Source organism: Tubulanus polymorphus, chromosome 2, assembly GCF_964204645.1.
Source record: "Tubulanus polymorphus chromosome 2, tnTubPoly1.2, whole genome shotgun sequence".
NCBI classification, from domain to species: Eukaryota; Metazoa; Nemertea; class Palaeonemertea; order Tubulaniformes; family Tubulanidae; genus Tubulanus; species Tubulanus polymorphus.
Genome location: NC_134026.1, coordinates 1,760,723 through 1,771,921, shown reverse-complemented (window position 1 = coordinate 1,771,921; position 11,199 = coordinate 1,760,723). Strand labels below are relative to the sequence as shown.

Genomic DNA, 11,199 nt, shown 5'->3' with positions numbered 1-11,199 from the left:
AAGTGGTACTTGAGGAAGTACGTCTCATAGAGAAGTGTCAAAATCAATAGGAATAATTCAACCCCTGGCGTTGATGTTTTGTGTTTGGAGAGGTTTGGCTTTGGTTGGGTTTCTCTCCATATTGATCAGTTTCCCGGCTCCCCGCTAGCACTGTTTAATCCGTCACCCTGTCATCAGCAGCTAATTGGATAAGACCAGTTGAAAGTGACGGCGAGCAGAAACTTCTGAAAGAATTTATCCCGGTATAAATATGAACGGTTTCTGCGGTTGACAGGTTCACTTGGAAGTCTTGCCTCACCGAGTATCGGCTCAAAATCTGGAGCTGAGAGTTCCTGACATCAACAGTTTTACCCAATTTTATAGCGTGCCGGTGTGAGCAGCTCTATTTGACAGTCAACATCATGAATGATAATATAGTGAATTTTAGAGAAAGTTGTCGCCATAAGAATTCGTTTAACAACAACAACGAGGCGCTGTCGCATTTTGAACAGGAATATGAGGACTGCGGCCGAACTGGTCAGGGCGCGATGTTTGGTCCGTGTATGGGCGCCGATAACACGGGCGGTTTGGGGATCGAACCTTCGCCTTCATGTGTGTACGGCCAGTTAGGGCAGGGTTATATGACAGCTGCATCGCCCGACAGTGACGGATTCGGTCCCGATCGCGGACATTGTAATTTCACGTACACTTATCACGGACCTTACCGAGTACAACGACACGCCGCGAATATCAGGGAAAGAAAACGAATGATGAGCATCAATACTGCATTCGAGGAACTGCGCTTACACGTTCCTACATTTCCGTACGAGAAACGACTTTCAAAAATTGATACTTTACGCCTGGCAATAGCTTACATAGCGTTATTAAGAGATATTCTATTATCCGGAAGACCTCCACTTGAGTACATCGATAAATCATTGAAAGGAAGCGCCAAAAACACTGTCGAGTGGAACACAAGTGGTAAGTTTAAAACCAAGTTGAAAGAATTTATCAATTATTTACCTGTTGTAAAATACTTCGTGATTGTTCACCTTTCTTGATTGTTCAAAGTTTGAGTTTGGGATCAAAATCATTCGAAAAAAATAATTTCTAAACTCTCATGATTTCTGTTGTTGTCGCAATAATTTTGCTCACGTTTGGACATTACTTTGCTTCGCCAGAAAATCTCATCATTTTGATAGCAAAATTATCACTTATTTTTTAAGGAAAATATTGTGGTTTTCAATGCTACAGAAAGTCTACTAAAACCGTTAATTTTTTATCCTAAAATAATCACCGCGGTAGTTCATAAGACCGAAGTTTCTTCAGAGATTTTTTTCTTAAATCTTTAAAATCATACTTTACAGATTTGACGGCTCGATTATCATGGATCAAATGGGACAGTTTAGGAATTGACCGTCCCCAGTATAACTGAACAAAATCACGGGATTCTTCGAAATCTGTCAACGGGATTCGACGTATCAATTACTCATCGAGTATGGAATATACCGCTACATTTAAGGTGATATATGGACATCTGTTGTAGCCCGAAGATTGAAGAAAGAATTATTTTCTGAATATGTAAAACATATAATTATCATATTTAAAAACTGCAGTGTGTGAATGAAAAGTGTTTATATATTTTTGCTCAATGTATAATTCTAGTCAATGGAAATTAATTATCAACTCTTTGTTTATGAATTAACGACACTTCTCGATGGATAGGAAACATCCCGTAAAACAGTGTTGAATAAAATTGATATTGTCGGTTATTCGAAAAATCCTTCTTTATAACTGTCGGCTTTCGATTATCATAGTTGAATTGTGGTAGTTGATTTTAGTTGGATGCCAAATGCAAGTCGAAGATAAGCAAATAATTTCTTTCGATACATTGCTAATCTCTAGAGTTTTCATGCATCCAGTTTTTGCTTTCTTAATAGAAATGAACTAAAACAAACACACGTCCAATTGTCTTTATATTTGATTATATTTTATTGTTTTCTTAAAAATATAAGGGAATATATGATATGCAAAACTAACTAATCGTTAAAATCGGTTGATTAAAATAAACACTTACAACACCTTCGGTCAATGATTTCAAAATAATCATTTATAGAAAATCTCATAACTTATTAAAACAATTATCGCCGAAAAAGTAAACTTATAGTTTTCAGAAAATAATTATGTTTTATCTTTGGTGAATCATCTTTGAGAATTTGTCAAACGATGCTGCGTTAATGAAGTTTATCATTTGCCGGTAATAACACAATTCACCAACGCAGACCGATCATCTCTGCACAAATCGCGCAGGTTATTTCCAGAATATTCTGAGATAACTCGATGCGCAACGCCGAGATTCACGCGAACATTGATTATTGAAATCCAAAATGATTGTCCAGTATTATTGTATCAAAAATACGAATCAATTAGTAGAGTTTTAAGTTTGGTTTTGATTTATCGGGAGTTTTTCCTTGTTTTGACGTGTACGTCGGTTTCAATAAACGCACCATCGCAGTGCACATATCCTCGATGTTATATTCGTGTTTCCATCCCCAATCCTTTCTGGCATTACTGTCGTCAAATTTCATAGCCCACGTATCAGCTGCAAAGAAGACAAAAAACCAAATTCATACATTCGATATTAAGCTCTTCAATAATCTTACGTAGTTTCAAAAGTGGGCGTGGTTTCTAGATATTTTCTGTTGATACAAACCATTAAAAGTTGTGAAGAGAATGGATAACGGACGAAGGAAATTAAGAAGTTTATGGGTTTTCTATAGAACGATAATCCAGACTTAGCTTTCTCTCTCATCTTGTTTCAATTCAACATTGAAAATGATTTACCCGGTATGATATATACGTCCTTTTCTATAGCTTGCTTTTATCATACAGAAAATAATGTGCGACCATGGAACCTACCGATAGCTTGTCTCGAATCCGGTTTATATTTCATTTCGAGATGTGGAACGTGTTTTCTCAGTTCATTACTCAATTCCTCCGGGGTGAAACTCATCGCGTTTATGTTATATGTACGCATCGATAATTGATCACCGGGAATTTCCAGATATTCGACAATGCAACGTAGAAAATCATCGATGTACATAAATGGCAGACGACAGTCTGGTCTGAGGTAACAGGTGTGGCCACCGGTCAGTAACGCATCGTGGAATATTTGCACTGAATAATCTAAAATAACATCTCAATTACACATCAAGCACCGCAGGAGTCGTTATTTCACTGTCTGATGATGATTCTGTTATATCGGTAATAAACTGACCCGGTGCACAAACTTCAGTTTGATTTTAATAATAATTATAGTAATAATAATAATAACACTTTTAAAGCGCTGTAATTCCATGCCAAAAAGGCAAAGTTCAAAAGCGCTCCTCCGCATTTTAAATGTACAGAGTCAACCCATGCGGATGAAGTGCGTCACAACGTTTTTTTACATTAATGTAAGATTTATTACGGAATTCTAACGATTTACCTGAAATGCCGCCGCCACTGAAATGTGTATCTGCTGAAATAATACCAGGTAAACGCAAACACCGGAAATCAAGGCCAAACGTATGATGATAATACTACAAAAAGAAACATCTGAATGAAAAATATACATAATTTTTTAAGAGAACTCTAAACTCCCTGCGAACGTTTACTTTGATAAGCCGCCATTTTGTTATGATACTTTTGTCCCACTGTTTTTATATCGCTCGCATGCCACATATTTGAGAAATTAATTTTACATCATATCAATGAAAATTAGAGACATGTTCCCTGATAAGACGGTGGCTAGCAACTGCAAATTTTTTATATTCAATAGCAATAATGGATTATCTGCCATATATAAACCAAGTCATTATCTCTACGAAAGAAAACCTGTTTAAAGATTGGATTCAAGAGCATTAGAAGTATTTTTTACGTACTAGGCCTACTTACATAAATGAAGTGAACTTTATTACGCTATATTTCTTGTTTTACAATATTCCGAACGAAGGAAAACGACAAATTAACATTAGAACAATTGAGAAATGAAAGGATATACCTCGCCCATTAGTTCGGCGTACACTTTAGATATACCATAGATAGTTCTGGGACGCTGAATGGTGATGTCTGGAGTTGGATTTCGTGGAGATGAAGGTCCGAATGCACCTGTAACAACGAAGTGTAAAGATTTAAGGTTGTTCCTTCCTTCACCATAAAAAGATTATCACAATCAGTCTCAGGGTAAATGAACATAATGTGATTCTATCATTACATACCGATTGAGCTTGGTACAAATACTTTCAGTTTAAACTGATTTCCTAACTGTAAAACATTGCGAACTCCGTCGATATTTACTTTCATGGCTTGTTGTGCGTTCTTCTCACCGCCAGCACTCGCCATAGTGCTTAAATGTATCAGCCAACTAATTCTAGATGATTCGATAACATCTTTGAGTCTATCGTAATCTAAAACGTCGATGTGCAGGTATGGTCCTAAAAAATTTAATGATTATGTTTCATTCACGTGGTTTGTGAACGAGAAAAAAAACTCATATCTTGATTTTTCATTGATAAATCAGGAATGTTAAAATAGTACCACTGTCACAAACTTCTTTAGACGGTTCAACGATATCAGACAAAATGACAGTGTCTCTACCATACCGTGTTCTGAAATACGTAACAATATATATAACATTGAAATAAACATAGTTAAAAGAGGTCATATTGTTTATTTTAGTTCATCTGGTGATTTTTCAATAGATTACTGATTTACAAGATTTTGTAACAAAAAGGTACAGTATATGATATTCCAGTTGAATCTAGTTAGTTACCTAATCGTTGGTGGTAAGCTTTTTATAATCGGATGGGCTTATGTGGTTTTGGAAAATATCCGATCGTGAAACTAAACCACAGTCAGGTTACTGACTAAGGGGCCGTGCATAAGGCTAAACAAAAATGATACCTTGTTTCTCCGCAGCGGCCGGGTTATTTTCGTAAAATATGATAAAATTTATAAACAGTTCATTTCTATAGCGGCCGGGTCTGTTATGGTAAAATTGATCACGATTTTTAAAAAAGTAATGTATAGGGTAGATAGGCGGCCGGCCGGGTCAAAATTAAAGCTCAGCAGAGCGGAGAAACAAGGTATCAATTTTTTTAGCCTAAAGTACGTACGCTTGACTTCCGGGTATTTTTAACCTCCCTCCCCCCTTGTACGCTCATTGTACGTTTTTTTATAACCCCCTTGCGTACATACTTTTAGGGGTAATGGGAATAATGGTTTAAAGAAGGCAAAATCCACCCTGATTCAACAGAGTTCCTGCTGACGTTGATCAACGATCTGCCATGGCGACGAGATGAAAGACTGAAAGTGGGGAATTCCCAAGATCCAAATATAATATATTGAATGCAACAAACCCAGGGAGACCGGTTTCGCAATTAAGGCAGTGTTTGCTCCCCCTTGGAAAGTATGTACGTTTTTAGCTGACCCCTCCCCTCCCCCTGTACGCTTTTGTACGGATTTTAAGACACGGCCCCTAAGTTGAATCATGACCATGACATTATTGTAAAACCTACCGGAGAACGTCTGCCAGACGAACACCCAACTGCCCAAGACCTCCTAAATATGCATAAAAACTTCATTTATCGATCTCCAGATAGAATAAAGAAATAAGAAGCAATTCCACAACCAACTGCAAGGTGTTTAGTTATTGGAAATGCGTCTAGAAATACAGAAACCGAAATACACAGTGCCGTTACCTGTAAATAATATGCGAGGCTTCTCAGCTTCACTGTGAACTAGTCTGACAGTTTTTATAGATGGAAAATATCGTCGAAGTAAGACTCCAACACTTCGTGTACCATCATGTAGACACATTTTACCGAGCAGGTACGGGTAGAATGATGAGCTCTATGAAAGTGTATAATAACCGTCGTGTTCCACTTCAACATTCCGTGAACTTTTTGAACTCATACAATTATTCACTAGCATGGAAAAAAGGCTTCCCAAAATAGAAAAACATTCAAACACGCACAATGAAATCTCGCCCTTGACGATCCATACAAATCAATTAAAACACGAGATACGAGACATTGTATTGACAATTTCCAAATTATTTGGACCCATTGAGGGTTGGTTGGTATTGGGTCACTGAGGCGAGGTACGAAGAAACGACTGTATGATTGGTACACGGAACTAAACGTCTCGAAACGAACCAACAATAGCTCTCAAAATAATGAAACTGTCTTTCATAAGTCGTATCACATCACACAAGAAAACCCCTCGATTTACCGAAAAAGAATAGACAAAAAAAACTCGAATGAATACGTATCAATATTTTATTATTCTTTAAGCCCACAAAATGAAGCAATCATTACACAATTATTTCCCACGAGCAAATATATAGTTAACATATATTTTTGATTTATCTTTTAAAACACCAGATATATAAATGTATATATGTAAATGTTAGACTAAAAATGTTGACAGATATGTTTCACGCACAAAATTGCTCTGTGATAGTTACATACCATATACTTACGTAAATCAAGCAGAATTAATAATATTCAGGTAGCTTTTGATATAACTGTCATGTAATTGTTTGACCGGGATTATTGCGTTTTCTAGAAAAATACATGATAATTGTCAGATCTACAAAATAAGCCGTACAGCTTTATGAGAAGACATCAGTTCAAGTTATGATATGCAGATCGGGCAGTAAAACGTTAACACTGTTACCAGTGTAAGATCATCACAAAAACGGCATTATTAAAACAGCTAGTCGCGTCTTTCTTATACACATCATATCAAATCGTGGTTATGAGCAAAAACATTTATATACAAATATTCATTGTCAAAGGCATTTATTGAATTGTCAGTTTGTGACAGAAAATGCAGAGATACAGGCTGATGAGTTACAGAGCTACGGGTTGAATCGACTCTAGGGAAAATTAAGCTGTCAATATATCTAATAAACCCCAGGGCCCGGTTTTATAGACTGGTATTACCTTTAACCCGGGGGCTAACTAAATTGAAAATGAATCAAGTTAACCCGGGGGCTAACTAAATTGAAAATGAATCAAGTTAGCCCCCCGTGTCTATAAAACCGGGCCCAGGAGTAAATCTTAACCACAATCTGTGAAACTGTACATAGGTTTTGTCAGCCTATTGATAATATAATTCTTAAGAATACATGAATGTGAGTTTATTTGGGTGGGTATACAGCAATAAAACATGTGTCATGAAGTCATGAGTGCATATAAAAACGTACATACGTCTACAAAATAGGAATTCAAACATAACATTTTGTCTACACAATAAACGTTGACCGGTATGTGTATCACAGAAATATTACAATAATCGCATAGTACATCAGATCCGAGGGAATCGTAATACCGGGACTTAAAAATATGTGATGATAAATGCAATTTGACCATCGGGAATATAATGGAATGTGTGATAAAACACACAAAAAATATCAGATCTTAGTTTTCAACATAATTTCAGATCTATTTCTCATAATAACATTAAGCCATATCTATTCATTACAGATCATGAAACATCAGTATTGTAAGTCGTGGAGCAAATAAAGATATGGAAATATTTCGAATATCACAGTTTTATACATTGTATATACAACAGTCTCAAACTAATGTCTTAGAAGACTAACTTAATAGACTGAAAATTCATGTCATTAATTGTTTGGCATCAATTATACTCAAGTGAGAACAGAGTGTAACACGCACATCTAGCCTTCGCAAATGATTTATTCATTTGGGAAACTGCTGTTTTAAATAGGCATTTCTAACCAAGTGATTTCATCGAAACTTTTCCTTCTTTCGGAACGTACGACGGTTTTAAAATACTCATCATCACGTTGCAGAGATCCTCGATATTATATTCATGTTTCCAGCCCCACTGTTCTCTGGCGTTTGTGTCGTCGAACTTCATCGGCCACGTGTCAGCTGTAAGTAAAAACAGATCAGTTTTAAACCTGTCTAGCTCAACTGATTCATACGAATTCATGTGAGATTGAAAACTAATTAACATAATGTCTACAGCGCTGAATAAAATCTGCATAATTTCATATTTACTGGTTGCCTACATATGGGACCTACCGATAGCTTGTCTTGAATCCGGTTTATAGTTCACTTCGAGATGTGGAACGTGTTTTCTCAGTTCATTACTCAATTCCTCCGGGGTGAAACTCATCGCATTTACATTATATGTACGCATCGATAATTGATCACCGGGAATTTCCAGATATTCGACCATCGAACGTAAACAATCATCGACGTACATCATTGGCAGACGACAGTCTGGTTTCAGGAAACAGGTGTGCGAACCTTTCTCTAATGCATCGTGGAATATTTGAACGGCATAATCTGCGAAGTATTTAAATGTCAAAATGAAATCTCATCAAATCAGGCGGATTTGACAATTTTTATTCAATTGCCTGTGTCATTTCGACGAAAATGTTATCAAATATACGAAGGAAAGTTTGAGACGAAACAAACAAATTAGTTTCCTGGTATCAAAAATCAAATTAAGCGATAAAACTGTATGAAAACAACAACTGGAAATTGTGGAGATATTTCACATCATGATAGATTACCTGTAGTGCCTCCACCTGGTTGTGTATCCGCCGAGATAACTCCAGGAAAACGTAAACATCGGAAATCCAATCCAAACTTATAATGATAATACTACAATAAAATATGAAAAAAAAAAAACGTCAATAATTCATCAATACACATACACATCTCTCATTCACAGGTGGATGATATGTTGATAAGAGTACATGCGCAAGTATAGACAAGGTGTGTTTCAACAGATGTTCTGATGAACAAACATGTCATATGGAACACAGTGAAGTAAGGCAATTCATGTATTAATCTAGATCAATGTGGAATATCCCGATACCGGTATATAGAATATTATACAGAGAAATACGATACCTCGCCCATAAGTTCAGCATGTACTTTCGATACACCGTATATAGTTCGAGGACGTTGAATGGTGATATCTGGAGTTGGGTTTCGCGGAGATGTCGGTCCGAATGCACCTGAAAAATATCAATGAATCCTATAAATCAATAGACGATCCCATTGTAGAATGAATCAACAAGAAATCAATAGTAAGCTGTAAATGGTCACATACCGATAGTACTGGGCACAAATACTTTCAGTTTATACTGTTTTGCCAGCTCTAGAATATTGTGGACACCTTCGATATTTACTCTCATCGCCAATGGTACATTATGTTCCCCTACAGCGCTGAGCAAAGCACTGAAATGTATGACCCAGTCAATCCTTTGCGTTACTATTATCTCTTGGAGATTCTTGAAATCCAAAATATCGGCATACAGATATGGACCTGAAAAGACACCCAATAATTACATTCAGTAAAATTTTTCCAAAACAGTTTTGAGAGCAAAACTTTTATCGATGGTGGAATTACTGCTAATATTTCCGTTGACCAGATATTGGTTCCGAACTGAGGATCAAGCAACTTGCAAATATTTCTTAAGAATTCTTGAAAAAGATTGACCAATTTAAGTGGTTTTTGGTCTGAGAAAAGTCCACTGTATATTCGAATGTTGCAAAAAACCAGAAAAGCTCTTTATTCAAGAAAGGTTACTTTTAAAATAGAATCATACCACTTTCATAAACTTCTTTAGATGGCTTTAAAATGTCAGACATGATAACATTGTCTCTGCCATATCGCCCTCTGAAATAACAACATTTAACATCAGGTGTCAGGTGGTAGTGACACACTACGAATGGTACATAAAGCCATTGAGGATTGTTCTGAATCTGGAGCATGAACATTACAATGAAAAAATTTTAAAATAAATTTGATAGAGCTAGATTTCTTATTTTGTCTGAAGCTTACCTGAGAACTTTAGCCAGGCCAGTCCCCAACTGCCCAAGACTTCCTACAAATGATACCCAATTTCCTTTTACAGTTCATCTAAGTTTCAAAATGCTAATTATGAGTTTATTGTAGATACCGGTACCTGTTATAAGAATACGTGGCTCTTCTATTTCATTACTATGAAGTGACCGGGCAGAACTTGTTACAGATGGAAGACATCTTCGAAGTAAAACTCCAAAACTTCGTTTCGATACAATACCATAAAGTGACATCTTTGTACAGCTGCGTTGAATAAGACTTCAAAAATCCTAGACAGAAAAAAGGAAGATACTAAATGAAATTTATTCAATTAAGCCGTAAATTATGAGGACTAAAGCTACTTCATTTCCTGAAGCCCAAGGCAAGAGACTATATAGAACAATGCATAGATAGCAATTTCCATACCGTAATATATATCAGTATAGATATACCAATATCTAGACCTGGCCCAATAGACCTATCGCTTATCTTATTAATAACTACTGACCATTGGCATTAGATGGTAGCCTACAAAGATCATGTCCTCTAGAACGCACAGGGGCTCATATCATAAGTTTGGGGGTGAACTGTAGCTTAGATCATCGTGCCAGTATCCCTGGTACTATATATATATATATAAAAAGAAAGAATTTTCTTTACCAGGGATACTGCTGGATGATCTAAGCTACAGTTCACCTCCAAACGTATGATACGAGCCCCTGTGCTAGAACGGAAAGAACGTCAGTAAATTCTAATCGCTGAAAAGCAGCTGTCAAATCTTACGCTTACCCACTTACTGGATTTGAAAGCTGTGTACGGGTACGTCGATCACAAGCAGAGAAAAGGGCCGGGCTCAGACTACAGTCAACCTAAACTATTCGTGTCCCCGATATGAACCTATTTGAACCCGATATGAACCTGTTTTTTTACGCCGTTATAATTCACAGGTGCAGTGGGCTCTGTGTGTGTGGCAATACACGTGAACGAATTAACAGGAAAAACCACATGTCAAACCCACTAATCCACCAATCAGCGCGCGAGTTGGTGTCGCACCCACCTCGATCATCCAATCAACGCGCTCAAAAACTGACATACCTCCACGGCTCGGGTTTCGATGAAATATTTTGCGAAGCCTATTTCAGTAATCAAAATTCAAAAGTAGCCTATGAAAATTCTGAAACATAGACCTGAATATTTAGCGAAATAGATATTTCAATAGTGCCGAGAACATTGACAGATCTTATATCATCACAAGGTGGCAGCACCTCCTGGATACAAGGTTCAGTTATATTTTCTCGTCAGATGGCAGCACCTCCTTGAATCCAAGTAGTGAAGCAACGATGG

General features: G+C 36.8%; 3 protein-coding genes across 6 annotated transcripts; 1 reads left to right on the top strand and 2 right to left on the bottom strand.

The window, feature by feature from the left end:
* The first annotated feature begins 401 nt into the window (after positions 1-401).
* On the top strand, positions 402-1,523 carry LOC141900896 (helix-loop-helix protein 13-like). Its single transcript, XM_074787956.1, has 2 exons — positions 402-960; positions 1,347-1,523. Exons 1-2 carry the CDS (start codon positions 402-404, stop codon positions 1,412-1,414), a joined length of 627 nt encoding a protein of 208 aa, XP_074644057.1. The 3' UTR covers positions 1,415-1,523.
* Positions 1,524-2,023: 500 nt separating this feature from the next.
* LOC141899746 (L-threonine 3-dehydrogenase, mitochondrial-like) lies at positions 2,024-5,907 on the bottom strand. Its single transcript, XM_074786243.1, has 8 exons — positions 5,721-5,907; positions 5,538-5,580; positions 4,558-4,628; positions 4,239-4,454; positions 4,022-4,128; positions 3,467-3,560; positions 2,899-3,165; positions 2,024-2,581 (listed from the first exon to the last, which is right to left on the bottom strand). Exons 1-8 carry the CDS (start codon positions 5,836-5,838, stop codon positions 2,406-2,408), a joined length of 1,092 nt encoding a protein of 363 aa, XP_074642344.1. The 5' UTR covers positions 5,839-5,907; the 3' UTR covers positions 2,024-2,405.
* Positions 5,908-6,318: 411 nt separating this feature from the next.
* LOC141898619 (L-threonine 3-dehydrogenase, mitochondrial-like) lies at positions 6,319-10,965 on the bottom strand. 4 transcript variants are annotated; one of them, XM_074784628.1, is made up of 9 exons: positions 10,913-10,965; positions 9,980-10,145; positions 9,856-9,898; positions 9,620-9,690; positions 9,121-9,336; positions 8,919-9,025; positions 8,576-8,666; positions 8,079-8,345; positions 6,319-7,925 (listed from the first exon to the last, which is right to left on the bottom strand). In XM_074784628.1, exons 2-9 carry the CDS (start codon positions 10,107-10,109, stop codon positions 7,765-7,767), a joined length of 1,086 nt encoding a protein of 361 aa, XP_074640729.1. In that variant the 5' UTR covers positions 10,110-10,145; positions 10,913-10,965; the 3' UTR covers positions 6,319-7,764. The 4 variants fall into 4 exon arrangements, with proteins under 4 accessions (XP_074640729.1, XP_074640730.1, XP_074640728.1 ...); XM_074784629.1 differs by lacking the exon at positions 10,913-10,965 and adding an exon at positions 10,774-10,817; XM_074784627.1 differs by lacking the exon at positions 10,913-10,965 and adding an exon at positions 10,653-10,761.
* Positions 10,966-11,199: the final 234 nt, after the last annotated feature.

What these genes read in the sequence shown, in the direction of transcription:
- LOC141900896 (XM_074787956.1), top strand. Translation starts at nt 402, where the DNA reads ATGAATGATAATATAGTGAATTTTAGAGAAAGTTGTCGCCATAAGAAT. An exon ending in TGTCGAGTGGAACACAAGTG is followed by an intron (nt 961 to 1,346) that starts GTAAGTTTAAAA and finishes CATACTTTACAG; the next exon opens with ATTTGACGGCTCGATTATCA.
- LOC141899746 (XM_074786243.1), bottom strand. Translation starts at nt 5,838, where the DNA reads ATGTGTCTACATGATGGTACACGAAGTGTTGGAGTCTTACTTCGACGA. An exon ending in CGTCTGGCAGACGTTCTCCG is followed by an intron (nt 4,629 to 5,537) that starts GTAGGTTTTACA and finishes TACGTATTTCAG; the next exon opens with AACACGGTATGGTAGAGACA. An exon ending in ATTTGTACCAAGCTCAATCG is followed by an intron (nt 4,129 to 4,238) that starts GTATGTAATGAT and finishes TCGTTGTTACAG; the next exon opens with GTGCATTCGGACCTTCATCT.
- LOC141898619 (XM_074784628.1), bottom strand. Translation starts at nt 10,109, where the DNA reads ATGTCACTTTATGGTATTGTATCGAAACGAAGTTTTGGAGTTTTACTT. An exon ending in GCCACGTATTCTTATAACAG is followed by an intron (nt 9,899 to 9,979) that starts GTACCGGTATCT and finishes TATCATTTGTAG; the next exon opens with GAAGTCTTGGGCAGTTGGGG. An exon ending in ATGCTGAACTTATGGGCGAG is followed by an intron (nt 8,667 to 8,918) that starts GTATCGTATTTC and finishes ATTTTATTGTAG; the next exon opens with TATTATCATTATAAGTTTGG.